The sequence below is a fragment of the Populus euphratica genome, unplaced genomic scaffold (assembly GCF_000495115.2).
Source record: "Populus euphratica unplaced genomic scaffold, PopEup_1.0 scaffold9.1, whole genome shotgun sequence".
In the NCBI taxonomy this organism is placed as follows: Eukaryota; Viridiplantae; Streptophyta; class Magnoliopsida; order Malpighiales; family Salicaceae; genus Populus; species Populus euphratica.
The window spans coordinates 95,262-108,576 of record NW_011499857.1 but is presented as its reverse complement, the minus strand read 5'-3'; the positions used below and the strand labels follow the sequence as shown (position 1 = coordinate 108,576).

Sequence of the window (13,315 nt, the reverse complement as noted above, 5' to 3'; positions counted from 1 at the left end):
ATTGAGGTCATTTGGACTTCTAGAACTCTAGATATAGGCCAAACACTGAACAGTGTTTGGGCTGTAGGACAAATTCAAATTTCTTCATTATTGTTATAATTTGGACTTGAAAATAGCCTTTTTAACTATTGGGCTTTCATTAGTAGGCATATATCTTACCTTTCATCCATATAAATTAGACCTAAATACGAGATCTACAACTCTAGATATGACCTAATTACCAAATAGTGTTCCGATTTGGACTACACCAGCATCTTTTTTCTAAGTTTGGCCAACTCTTTGTCCTTTCAATTTCAGTTCTTAAACTTATTAATCAATCATTTTATTTATGTGATAGGCCTGCATTTAAAATAAATATTTATCATAAATTAAAGGTATCTTATATTATTAGATATGTTGTTAAAAAATATACTTTAGTTAAGGAATTATTGATACTTTAAGTGCAAAATGATGATATAAAATTTTGATAAAAATACACTTTTAAGTACTAATCAATCTCCTTCCTTAAACCAACCCGTCCATGCCCTTCTACCTAATCTGTTAAACTCACCATTGTTTCACACCATTGTGGACTCCATACACCATTTATATGCCTCTGTTTCTTATCATCCTGCTTCTACTCACCCGTAGTAGCCGCACAATTTACCTTTTCCATCATCATATATATGTTTATATAACTATCCTACTGCAAGTACAGAAAGAAGTTTGACTCTGTCTAATTTATAACGAGTTAGCTCTGTTGTTGTTGGGTCTCCTAGCTATCCTCCTCCTACTTTACCATTCTTTGCTAATGACTCATTTAATTTCGACTCTGCTTCTACTACAAGTCTTCTGACTGCTACATACTCTGCCTCTAGTTGTCCGGCTAGGCTAATTCTGGTTGTTGATTTCTCTTCTTATCTATTGCAGAAGGATAACATTTTTCCCTCCTCTCTCTCTGCTTCACCACCCATAGTCAGCAAATACCCTATGGTCATTCGTCCATGAAAGCTAAAGAAAGCAAATCTAATTGTTTCTACCACCGTTGTCACTCTTACCTTTTAGGTAATGTCCTCGCCTACCTCTGAACACATTGCATTCTTTGATGTTGATAGGTATAAGGCATGGCATGATGCTATTCGCGATTAAATTTAGGCCTTTTGCTCTAACCACACCTGGTCTTTGGTTCCTTTTCATCCTTCGATGAATGTTGTTGGCAATCGTTGGGTGTACAGAATAAAGCATCGTGTTGACGACATCATTGAGCGACATAAGGTGTGTCTGGTTGCTAGAAGTTTTACTTAGCAAGAAGACATTGATTAGTCTAAAATGTTTAACCTAGTTATTATGCAAACAACCATCTGATTAGTCTTTTTTTATTATGGTTTCATGTAATTGAAAGATCCATCAACTTAATACTCATAATACTTTCTTGAATGGCATTCTTGTCGAAGAGGTTTACATGAAACAACCTTCAGATTTCATTGACTGTGCTATTCCATCTCATATGTGCTAATGATAGAAGTCTTTATATGGTTCAAAAACCGGCACCACGAGTATAGTACACTCATCTAAGTAATTTTTTCTCTCTCTCTATTGGCTTTCTCGCCTTCAAGATTGACACCTCTTTATTTATCATGTCTGTTGGTACTAATATCTTTTATCTTCTAGTTTATGTTGATGATATCCTATTTACGAGCAACAACTCTATTATGCTTCACCAGCTATTACAGTTACTGAGCTTAAAGTTCATGCTTCGTGACTTAGGTGTAGTTCACTATTTTATAGGTATTGAAGTTTAGTCCATCGGTTTGGATTTGATGCTACGACAGCATAAATATATTATTGACATCCTTACTCGACCTTATATAACTTTATGCAAACTTGTTGATACTTCAATCTCTACCTTGAAAGTTATCATATTACCAAATGCCTTGTTTTCTAACCCTACACGGTTTCTTCAAATCATAAGTATTCTTCAATATCTTAACTTTACACTGATGAAGTTATTTGGCTTTAATATTTATTAACAGATCTGTTAATTTTGTATGTCTTTGCTTTTACTATTTAGTGTGATAATCTTGGTGCTCCTTATTTATCTGCAAATTCTATCTTTCATACTCATACTCAACATGTTAAAGTTGATTATTATTTTCTACAAGATCAAATTATAAAAAAAATAGATTCAAATTCATTATATCTCTTTTCATGATTAACTTGTAGATATCTTTACTAAGCTCCTTCATATTGCTTTTTTTACTATTTTTCTATTCAAGTTTCGAGTTGATTCTCCACCCTTAATTTCTCCCCCGTCAGATTAATTATATACTCTGATGTTTTAACTACTGAAACAGAGTAAAGATGAAAATGTCTCATGGGTTTTCTTGTTCCTGTGACATTTTGAGAGTTGAATAATTTTGAACATTGCTTTGAACATTGCTTTTTATTCAGCACAGTCTGTTTCAACTCCTCCGTTCATATAAGATCATTGGAATATAATGGCTTGTAGCCTTGATAGAGATTGATAATAAACAGAAGAAGTTAGCCACGGTGGTTAGGGTTTTTTGCTAGGGTTTTTTTTTTAATTTAATGATAAAATTATTATATTTCATATAAAAATTATTTAGTTATTAAATAAAATATAATTGCAATATTATAAATAATTTAATATTTTTTTATTAAGTTTTTGTGGCTTGTTAGCATAGTGATGTAACGTGTTATATATTAACTTTATCAATTTCAAGATATAATGTTTAATATATGAAAGAACATAAACAAACCAAAAAAAAAAAACTATAAAATATTTAATGTAATTAATTTTTTTTTTTAAAAGCGAGTTAATTTATCACCCAACTAACAAAATAACAACGCAATTGAAAAAAAAAAGAAAAAAGAAAAAAGAAAGAAAGAAAGAAAAGGTTGAAAGTGAGTAATCAAGAAATTATTGAAATTTCTCCCTCCAAAAAACCTCCCATAAATCGTTCGTGCAATTATATCTTAGATCTTCTTCTACACTTAAGGGTCCACTATATTTTAGATATTCTTTTTTAATTTTTTTTGTTTTTATATTTAAAAAATAATTTTTTTACTTTTTTATTTTAAATTATTTTTTTAATATGTTTAATATATTAATATTAAAATAATTAAAATTATTTTAATATTTTTTTAAAAAAAAACAACATCCTTCGAGCTTCAAAATACCTCGTATTCTTTCAACTCAGAAAAGCAAAGGAGGGCAAGTTCCATTATTGTCCACATGATTTCATGACTGATCATGTCTTCCCTTTTCAGCCAACGTGGGGTCCCGCCACTTTCTTTCCTCTCGGGGACATGCATGATTCCTTCCTATTGTGGGTCCAGAAACAGTATGCTTGGTTTCATTGTCCTTCATTAGCCACGAGCATTTGAGAAATTACGGTTTTTATATTTTAAAAATATTTTTAATTTTTTAATTTTAAATTAATATTTTTTAATATTTTTATATAATTTTAATCTATTTATATCAAAAATTATTTTAATATATTTTTAAATAAAAAATATTTTTAAAAAACAATTATTACTGCACTCCATCTTTTTCATTTTGGCACCATCACAAACCTTCTCCACCATCACAAACCTTCTCCTATTCATCAATGTAACATAAATAAACTTGAAGCTGATTTCCAATAAAGCATCATACGGGATTATATTTATGTATTTGATGGTGTTTGGAAGTATAATAATAATTAATATTTTTTAAAATATTTTTTATTTTAAAAAATATATTTTTTTAATATCAATAATTTAAATAATTTTAAAAAATAAAAAATATCTTAAAGTAAAAAATATTTTAATTTTTTTTCAAAATCCAAAAACAAACGGATCTTATTGTGCCCAAAAATGCAATGCTCTCGGGAATTCCTCTTGCAAAAAGCTCTCGAAGAGTTTCGTTGTGGTTTATGTGATTTCTCTTGGACAGTGGTGGAGCCACGTGCTGCCCCCTTAATTTGTTTTTAATTTTTTTTTATTATAATATTAATATAATAGTTTGAAGAGAGTTTGATACAAGGAAAGGAAAGTGGAAAGTTATTATTGACTTATATTTTAATATAATATATAAAATAAATGTCCAGTTTATTTACCCAAAATTTTCCCTTGTTTTCCTTTTTCTTTCATTAACTAACGGAGAGCTTTTTTTTTTTTTTTTTTAAGCCGTTGTTGTCTATCTCTTTCTTTTATGCAAATTTTTCTTTAAGCAAGTAATTTCTTTTTCTTTATGTTTTATAAAAAAATTATTTTATTTATTTATTTATTTTATTGTTTAATTTTAGTTTTATTATTTTATAATTATTTATTAAAAATATTAAAATTTATAATAATTTAAAAGTTCTGATATAAATATGTTCAAATATATTCAAAATGAAAGTTTAAATTTATTAATTTAATCAATTAAATGTTTATTTTTTTTTTATAATTAAATAAATTAATATTCATGCAAAACTACTATTCTTAATATTTTTTATAATGACAGAGTATATTATTTATATTATTTAACTGAGATTTCTTAATTTACTATAATTATGGATTAATTATTTAATTAAGATATCTTAATTTATAATGTACGTACATTGATTATCATTTTATATTAGAGATTTATTTGTAATTAATTGTTAATAAGATACTTGGAGTTAGAAGAGGGCATGAGTTGAAATCTAATAAGCTATATTTTTTCTCTCTCAGTATTTTTTTATTTAAAACTAGAATATGATATTAAAACTTGTTTCACATGTTTGACTTAGTGAATTTATACAACTTTTTTGTATATGTCTAGAAATAATTTAAATGTCTAATAATTTAATCAACATACTTAGATATGAATTGAAATGAGTTTAATAAATTAATATGCATTTTGCTATGAATTTTATATGAAAGATTTATAATTATTTCGTAACTCAACTAATTTTTGTTTAAAAACAAATTATTGTATAGTTGTGTTAATTATTATATAAATATTAATAATAAAAAATCAGCAGGTTCATTAATTAAATTAATATGTCATTAAAAAGTATTTCTAACATAAATATTTTAAGAATGAAAAATTATTCAAGACTTCAGATCATGTAACTTAATCAAGTTTAATGAAAAATTATATTAAAAAATTATATAGTATTTATTAGTAATTCACGTTGTCATCTAAAAAGTTATGGCTCCGCCACTGCCCTTGGATTAGCTCTTTTGTCAATTAAAAAGTCTTGCTAATATAGTTATTAATTTTATGGTTATTTCTCTAAAAATCATTAATTTTAGTTCCATAAACCTCAAGGTTTCTAGAACTCTAGAGCTCGAGTCCATCAAGGCAAGACAATTCTGGCACTGCTGTAGCACAAGCTGGTAACTCTACTCCCGCACACCTTCTTCAAATTCTACACTCATCGCCATGGCAATTGACCTTCAACTCAAATCACCACCAACTTGTTCATATTTTCAATGGAGACAGCTATGATTTTTAGCGTATTAAAATCAAATCTATCATTCCAGCTTATGAGTTGTTGAAAGTAGTGGAAAAAGGCGTTCCAAAAGCCGCAGATCCATCAATAGAAAAAAAATAGACCGTAGAACGGTAGAAGGCACAACCACTACCTCCACACAACTGAAAATCTCATTGGGTTCCAAAACATGTGTGATGCAAGTTTGGCAGAGAAAAGATGCTGATGCACTTTCCAAAATTCTTCAGGGTGTCTCAGACACAATCTTCCTAAGAATCATGAATTCTTCATCGACAAAGCAAGTGTGGGGCACGTTACGAGATGAATTTCAAGGTTTATATCATTGTCTATCTCAAGAACAGAAGCGTCACCAAAGTTATACCAGAGATTACCCCACTTGAAGCATGGTCAGCACACATACCTTCACTCAGACATCTAAAGGTATTTGGATGCCAACTCAAGAAGATACACCAACAACCGTTTCCCACATATGATCAGGCATGGCGTGCCTCGTGGAAATTCCAACTTGTACACACTGATGCTTGTGGTCTAATGAAAACCCCATCATTAATGGACAACATCAGATATTTCATCTTGCTTATTGATGATTACTCAAGAATGACTTGGGTCTGTTTTTCGAAAGAAAGATCCGAGGAATTCCGGGCATTTTAGAAGTTTTAAAGATAGGTGGAAACCCAGTGATTTTCAGATTCAGGCTCTCCGCAGCAGCAACACATAGTACGCTTCTTCCCAATGCATCAAATTTTATGAAGAAAAAAGAGTACATCGTCAACTAACAACTACGTACATGCTGAGAGAAAGAACAGAATAGTGATGGGAATGGTGAGATCCATGATTAAAGAAGGTGTGCCAAATAAGTTTTGGGATATCTCAAGAACAGAAGGGTCACCAGAGTTATCCCAGAGATTACCCCAAAGCTCAACACACAATAAGCTCGAAAACCAACTCTTCCAACGTATTTCAACCTTTTTTAATCCCTCCCATGCTAACTTTCAACTACTACAGATAACAGCTGTGACAGGGATTTTGAAATGGGCACGAGGGCATCATATGATCTTCACAGCCATCGCCAAAGGCTGACAAAGTACATACAACTGTCACCCAATGAAGCGCTTAGCATCAATTGCGCGCACGCGCATCCTAAATGAGTCTTTCCCCGTGAAATTTATAGTTGCTGGGCGGGCGTGAAAGCCAATGCTCTGTTTTGGTCTTTTTCATAAACTGACATGCAAAAACAGCTCTGAGATCTCCTGCCATCAATGTCCTTGTGAATTAAGAATTAAGATTTTCTTGTAAAGCAAGGCTTGACCTAGTGGTGGAAGGAGCTTATCTCCTTCCACTGCACCTGAATTCAAGTCTTGACGTGCACACCTGTCACCCCCGCGATGCCTTACATGCCTACTGGGTTTGCAGGGTATTCAGTAGGCCGTGAGGATTAGTCGTGGTGCGCGCAAGCTGGCCCGGACACTCCATGTAAATCAAAAAAAAAAGAATTAAGATTTTCTTTCTTTTTCTTCTTTGGCTTGAGTTTTTGGCATGCATGTACGAATTCTTATACATACAAGGTTGTGATATCAGCAGAGTTGTCGATGAACAAGAATCAAGCATTTACCTGGCTGGACTGAACTTGATCAGAACAATAACTTCGACAGAAACATGTATTCTTATCTATTGGATGGATTTGATCTTTTCGTCCACATGAAAGAAATGCCACAGCAATTTTCTTCTTTTTCATGTGACTGGCAAAGGAGCAAGCAGAGGAGGATACTGTCAAGCACAGTCAAGGAAGTTGGAATTTTAAAAAAGAGGAAGCTGGGTCTTTTGCTCAGAATTGACAGAAGCACCACAGGCCATAACCAATAAATGCGACACAAAAATTTCACCCTGCTCATTATGTCTCACACATACTTCTATTATTACAAACACTGGGAAACAAATCCCAGCTTGCCTATCAAATTTATCCTACCACAGAATTCCATTTCAAAACTTTAGGATGGTTCAAATAAATAGATTTGGTGAAAGACAATGAAGATAATAAAGCCGTAATTGGTAACAGGAAGAAAGAATTCTCTCTCGGTGAATTTTCGTTGTGACTTGGAAACAAACAATGCAAAATTACAAGGAAGCCATAGGCATAGAATACCCTTGGAACCAAAGAATATTGAAAGATATATAAGTATTGAATTGAATTACCACACATGAACCAAACCATAGCCGAATGCACTAAGGGGACGCTGCACAAATTGCTCTCATCCTTCATACCGAACCAGAAACTCCAAATTCTATATATCCTTTTCTCCAAATTTGGTGATTGGAGCAACATAGAAGTTAAATGCATGCAACAAAACGTTTGATGAAGCAATTTCAGCTGACACTGAATTTCTGGCTCATACAGCAATTGGAGATTCCTGCAATTCACAAAATAAGGATATTTACCCTTCAAGAAAAAGAACACCAAGCAAGTAATTATATGTCGTTGCCTGTTATTTTTTTGACTTTGTATTGACACCCTCTTAACTATCGGAAACTATTAATAGACCCTTCCTATCAGCTTCCATCCACTTTCTCTCAGATAAAAACGTGCCTTTATGTGCTGATTTACTTCTCCACTAATTCCCACCCCAACAATACAACTTTCCCTCCATTTTTCCTAATTATAAGAAGACAATTTTCTCCTAAAGAATAGAAGGAAGTGACCTGTAGACAGAACACTTCAAGTGAAGAGAAAGGGGACATGGAATGCCCAATGTAATCTATTAAGGTTTCTTAATTTTGCAGACCTTTTTCTTTTCTTTTTTGGTCTTCAATCAAAATCCCTCCTTTGCTTGAGATTTTAATAGAAAACCTTAACACTCCCTCTTATTATTTTCAAACTCTTAACATCAATCGCTCTTTTTTTTGTCTTCATCATATTCTTTTTGTTCTACTTCCTTTTCTCTAATTTGCTCATTTTACTGATACATACATACATACATATATATATATATATGGTGGGTCGCTTGAGAAGTGGTTAGTAGTAATTTTAATTACGTGTTTGGTGTTGTTAAACACTACTGATGAATTTTAATGGAGAAAGTAGATGAAAGATACCAGAAAGATTTACCAATAGTTTCACATGGTAGAGGGCGTCTCAATCTAAACCCAAATATAATAAGAGATCTCTATCCAAATAAACTATAATTCAAGAGATGGTTGAATGTATTTCCATAAACAAGACTAACCAAATAGATTTGATATAAAAGAAAATTAACAAATTCACTCTCCTCATCTTAAGCCTCAATCAAAAACTAGTTGAGGGATGGGTACAGAGGTTTCCTTTCTCCATTCAGCACTGTTATGGGCTAAAATTCTTTTAGGTAGTTGTGATACTAAAGGTCAACCCCCTAACTTTACAACTCCGAACCCAAACTTCCCATTATAACCTTATTACTTATCCAGAAAAATCCACTCCGAGAACATGTGCTGAGAATATACCACCATATAACAATTTTCTCTCCCTCTCATTTCCTACCCAAACAAAGAAAATACGTCAACTTCCATTTTCCAATTATGAATCCAACCAGGGATAGAGACTTCCCTTCCCTTGATTCCCCTGCCTCCATGAAATTCCCAAATGCACTAAAAATGCATCTATTGTCCTCCTCTATGATGCATTTGGGTGTCATTTTCTCGCTGTTATATTGGTGGTTCTTAATTTTGGGATTTAGCTGGCCACCTCCTCTCCTCTCTCCCAATGCTTCAATTTGACGGTTAACTTATCCTTGACAATGCCAGACTACAACTAACAATAAAGCTTTTTGAAAATTAGTGTCACCCTAAGCACATGAATGGCTTCATGGCCTTTTGACATCAGCATGAACACTATGCAGTTTCTAAATTTTTAGTGACATTGAACTATGAAGATATTATATGTTATGATCATTATCTATGAATAAATATATATAGAACAAATTATTTTCAAAGTCCATCTAATATGCTAGCTCCGCGAGTAGAACCTACCTTAGCAGTCAAATTCAAAACAGCCAAATTGAACTTTTCTCTTGTTTTTGTACCAGCGACCTGCCCAGCCCTCGCCACCTTACTAAAGGCACCATTTAGCCAGGTTGTTCCAGCACTCACATACCTGTCCCGAATCAAAACAGAACTCTAATGTTTCAATTTTTTTCTTTCCCTGTGTTGATTCACTTCTTCAATTACATTATTAAAACCAAAATCAAATGTCAAGGATAAAATTGTAGTGAAAATAAATGAACATCAAATAATACTAATTGATAAGCCAAAGCTTGTTTAGAGGAGAAAGAAAAGCTGATATTGATGATACAGGGTAGGTAGAATGTAGATAGATCACTTTTCAAGTCATCTGACCAATTTCAAAAAAATCACGAAAATTTTGTGTATTTTTCTGATAGGGTTAGTTTCTACCTAGAGATAGATCTCATCAAGGATTCAATAGAACAAGAAAAGGGCATTTGACCAGATTTAAATGTGTGCAATAAATATACAAGATGCATCCTCAAAATAAAATTCCTAGAGATGATACGTGATAGCATATACTATTGAAATGGGAAAGTAAAGGAACAATCATTGAAACCAAAAAAAGATCACTGGCTTGCACAGGCATGACAAAAATATCTATAGCAGTTGCCAGTTTACTACCCTAAGTATTCTGAATCACCAGAGAAACTCCTTAAAGCAAGTTAGCAAGTGATTGGGATTATTACTAAGGCTAGCATAACAAGACTCACAAAAAGGCTCTAACTTAGTAGAAAGCAGTTTATTCTAAAAAAAAAAAAAGAACTTCAAAATCACAGAATTATGCATTGTGTGATATAAAAAAATAAAATATAAAAGACATCAAAATTCGTTTTATAAGTCATGCCACCAAAGATAAAATCACTATTTCTAAACTTTCCACCACATCTTCCATGATGCAGTCAACTTTAGAAACAGCAAAATCAGAATTGTTGAAGCATGTTTCTTCTAATATCCATTGTTTTGAAACAAGAAGAAACGAGCAAGGGAAGCATGCCATGAGGGTGGAAAAATCAGAAAGAAAGACATCAAACAATCCATTCAAACAAAATGCTAGTGTCAACAAATGAGAAGTAGAGAATATAATCTCAAGGAAGAGAGTCTACCTGCTCGATTTTACAGCTGATCCTGTGTTATTTAGCTTCCTTTCTGCTGCAAATATCGCTGCCATTGTTTTATCCGACACATGAAGCCTTTGGTCAACAGACTTCACTTTCTCATTAACTACCGAAATTCCAATCGTCAATTTCTCTGTTAGCCCAACTCTCCGGTCAAAAGAAGTTACCTTCTCGGATGCACTCGCACTCAATTGATGTTTCTCATCAAATGCCTTGGCCTTATTCATTGCATCTTGGCCAATAGCCGAACCTTTTGCTAGCACACTTGTGACTACTTCTTGTGCTCTGCTGACATAGACTCTTCCACTGCCTGAAGGGCTAGTTTTCCCCTGCTAAGAGAGACAGGACAGCCTTAAGATAATAAAGTTGAAAGCCAAATTTTTAAGGCCTAAATCACTAAACAAGAACCAAGGGTATCTAAACACCATCATTGTTTATAACCAAACAGGCCCATGGTGAGACAAAGACACAGGTCGCAAACCACCTATCACCCTAAAGCGCAAGTAAAATGGCTCCTGGCTACTAAAGACAAAAGAGGTAAGAATATTGACGGTCAAGATTCAACTTGCTCAATCATAAAGATAAGCAAGAAGCAACTAGGTATCTTCAGTATTTAATCAAATCCATTTGCAAATAAAAGACAACACCAATCTAAATATGATTGTTCCATAGCAGCAAAAGGAATTATATTCATGAAAAGTCTCTCACATCCACCATAAATAGATGGATATGTCTAAAAATATGTCAAGTAAGATTATTGCTGATGATTTTGACTACCTCAACATTTGAGGGGAAATTTTCCGAAGGAACTACAGAGACAGCATTTTCCACGTTCCTTACTTCCTGCATGAATTGCACATTTGCAATCAAGAACGGAAATATTTAGCAAAATCAGTTGACAAGAGATTTGAGTTATGGGATAGTGGAAAAACCTGTAGCTCACGATTCAGTACATAATTTTCAGCAGGGGTTATACTCACTATCCGGTCTACTATAGTTGCTCCCTGCATCACAAACACATAACTCTTACTCTCTACAGCTTCACTATCATCGTGACTACTCATATGATCAATCAGCAGATTAACCAGCACCCTCTGCTTTTCTCTGTTTGTTAATGCTCATTGGAGCCCCTTTCCTTTCTAAGGGCTTATCCTTCTTTTATTAAAACAGAGATGACAACATAAGACAGACTGGCACCCTCTACTTTTCAAAGCAAAAGTCTTCGTCAAGGAAAAATCAAAACGAGAATCAATATGCTTTCCATATTTAATACTATATTGAGAAAAAAAATGTACATTGACATCAGAATGGGAAAGAGTTAAAGAAAAGCATTCCATTGCTTAAAGTTTAGAGAAAAAGAAACAAAGAAACCAGTTCTTCAAATTCAAATTACAGGGATTAAAGTGCATCACATAACTCATCTGATTTCCCAATAGAAAACAACTCGGATATACAAGTAAATGGAAAGTAGTGAACCCACCGATAACAACAACGCAATTTCAAGTGCTTTAGGATCTTTGAATGTAACAAACGCAGTTTTTGATTGCCTATTTTCACTGCACCCAACAAAACCACAACTTCAATTCAGCAAACATAACAGACAACTAACTCAAGCTCCAATCTTTTTGTATCTCAACTACAAAACCCTGAAACTAGTTTAGCATAATAATTCCACTTTTTTCTTCTTTAAAGAAAAAGAAGAAGGAAAGAAAGTCCAAAGAAAACAAAGATAAAGAACCACTCAAGAAACACTAGGAGTTCAAGACCCAAGATGCAGTTTTGCATGTTCTTTCCAGTTTCCAACGTCTTCTCAGCAACCAAACACAAAAAGAAAAACATAAAAAAGTACCGCTGGATGTGAATGTGTTCGATTTCGCCAGAGAAGGAGAAGAACTCCTGAACCTCTCTCTCACTTGCTAGATCTGATACATTCCTCACTTCTACTGTTCTTGTCTACATAAAGAAGAAATCATTATCTAAGATACATAAAATAAATTAGAATAGAAGGTTACAAGATCAGAGTTATTTTTCTTTCTTACTGATTCAACAAACTTTCAACTCAAAACTACCCTACCTGCATTGCTGAAACAAGCATCTTTCTCTTCCGTTTATTTGTAGTTCAGAGAGGGAGGGAGATGGAGGGAGGGAGGGTTTTAATAACTATAAAGAAGCAAGACACACCTGACTGACAGGTTACAGTCAATGAAGAAGAATGTGAGCAGAGAGAGGATGTGGTGGTTTTATTATTTATTAGCCTTTCGTTGTGCTAATATTTACGTCTCCTGAAATTGCTCATTAATTTCTTTCTTTATCTGACAATTTTATTACCCTTTTCAAGTCGAGGAACAGTTTAATTGATGCTTCGTCTTATCTTTCAGTGCTTCGCCTTTCGATGGCAGTTTTTTTTTAATTGAAATATTGTTTTTGGTTTTTACATCTTCTTACTTTTGGTTCTTTGTCATCAAATTTCTTCTTTTTTTTAATCTCTTTTTACCAACTAAAGAGATAGAGAGGAGGCTATAAAGAGGGATGAAAAGCCTTGTAAATCCTAAAAGGACATAGAGAGAGAGGGATCAATGATTTATTATCTTTTTTGCAAGGCTGGAAGAAAAGAGAGTAGAGGCGTGTAACCTTAATTATAGTGGCCTTGGTGTAAGCCACTCATTTTCTTCTAGTTCTTCATCTAGTTTTTAGCTTCAT

At 33.1% G+C, this 13,315-nt stretch overlaps 1 protein-coding gene across 2 annotated transcripts; it reads right to left on the bottom strand.

The window, feature by feature from the left end:
- Window positions 1-7,342: 7,342 nt before the first annotated feature.
- Window positions 7,343-12,917, bottom strand: LOC105123527 (uncharacterized). 2 transcript variants are annotated; one of them, XM_011023154.1, is made up of 8 exons: window positions 12,690-12,917; window positions 12,465-12,568; window positions 12,096-12,171; window positions 11,548-11,619; window positions 11,393-11,458; window positions 10,604-10,947; window positions 9,465-9,588; window positions 7,343-7,873 (listed from the first exon to the last, which is right to left on the bottom strand). In XM_011023154.1, the coding sequence occupies exons 1-8, from the start codon at window positions 12,708-12,710 to the stop codon at window positions 7,853-7,855; spliced, it is 828 nt and encodes a 275-aa protein (XP_011021456.1). In that variant the 5' UTR covers window positions 12,711-12,917; the 3' UTR covers window positions 7,343-7,852. The 2 variants fall into 2 exon arrangements, with proteins under 2 accessions (XP_011021456.1, XP_011021457.1); XM_011023155.1 differs by having other exon boundaries at window positions 10,604-10,944; window positions 12,690-12,914.
- Window positions 12,918-13,315: the final 398 nt, after the last annotated feature.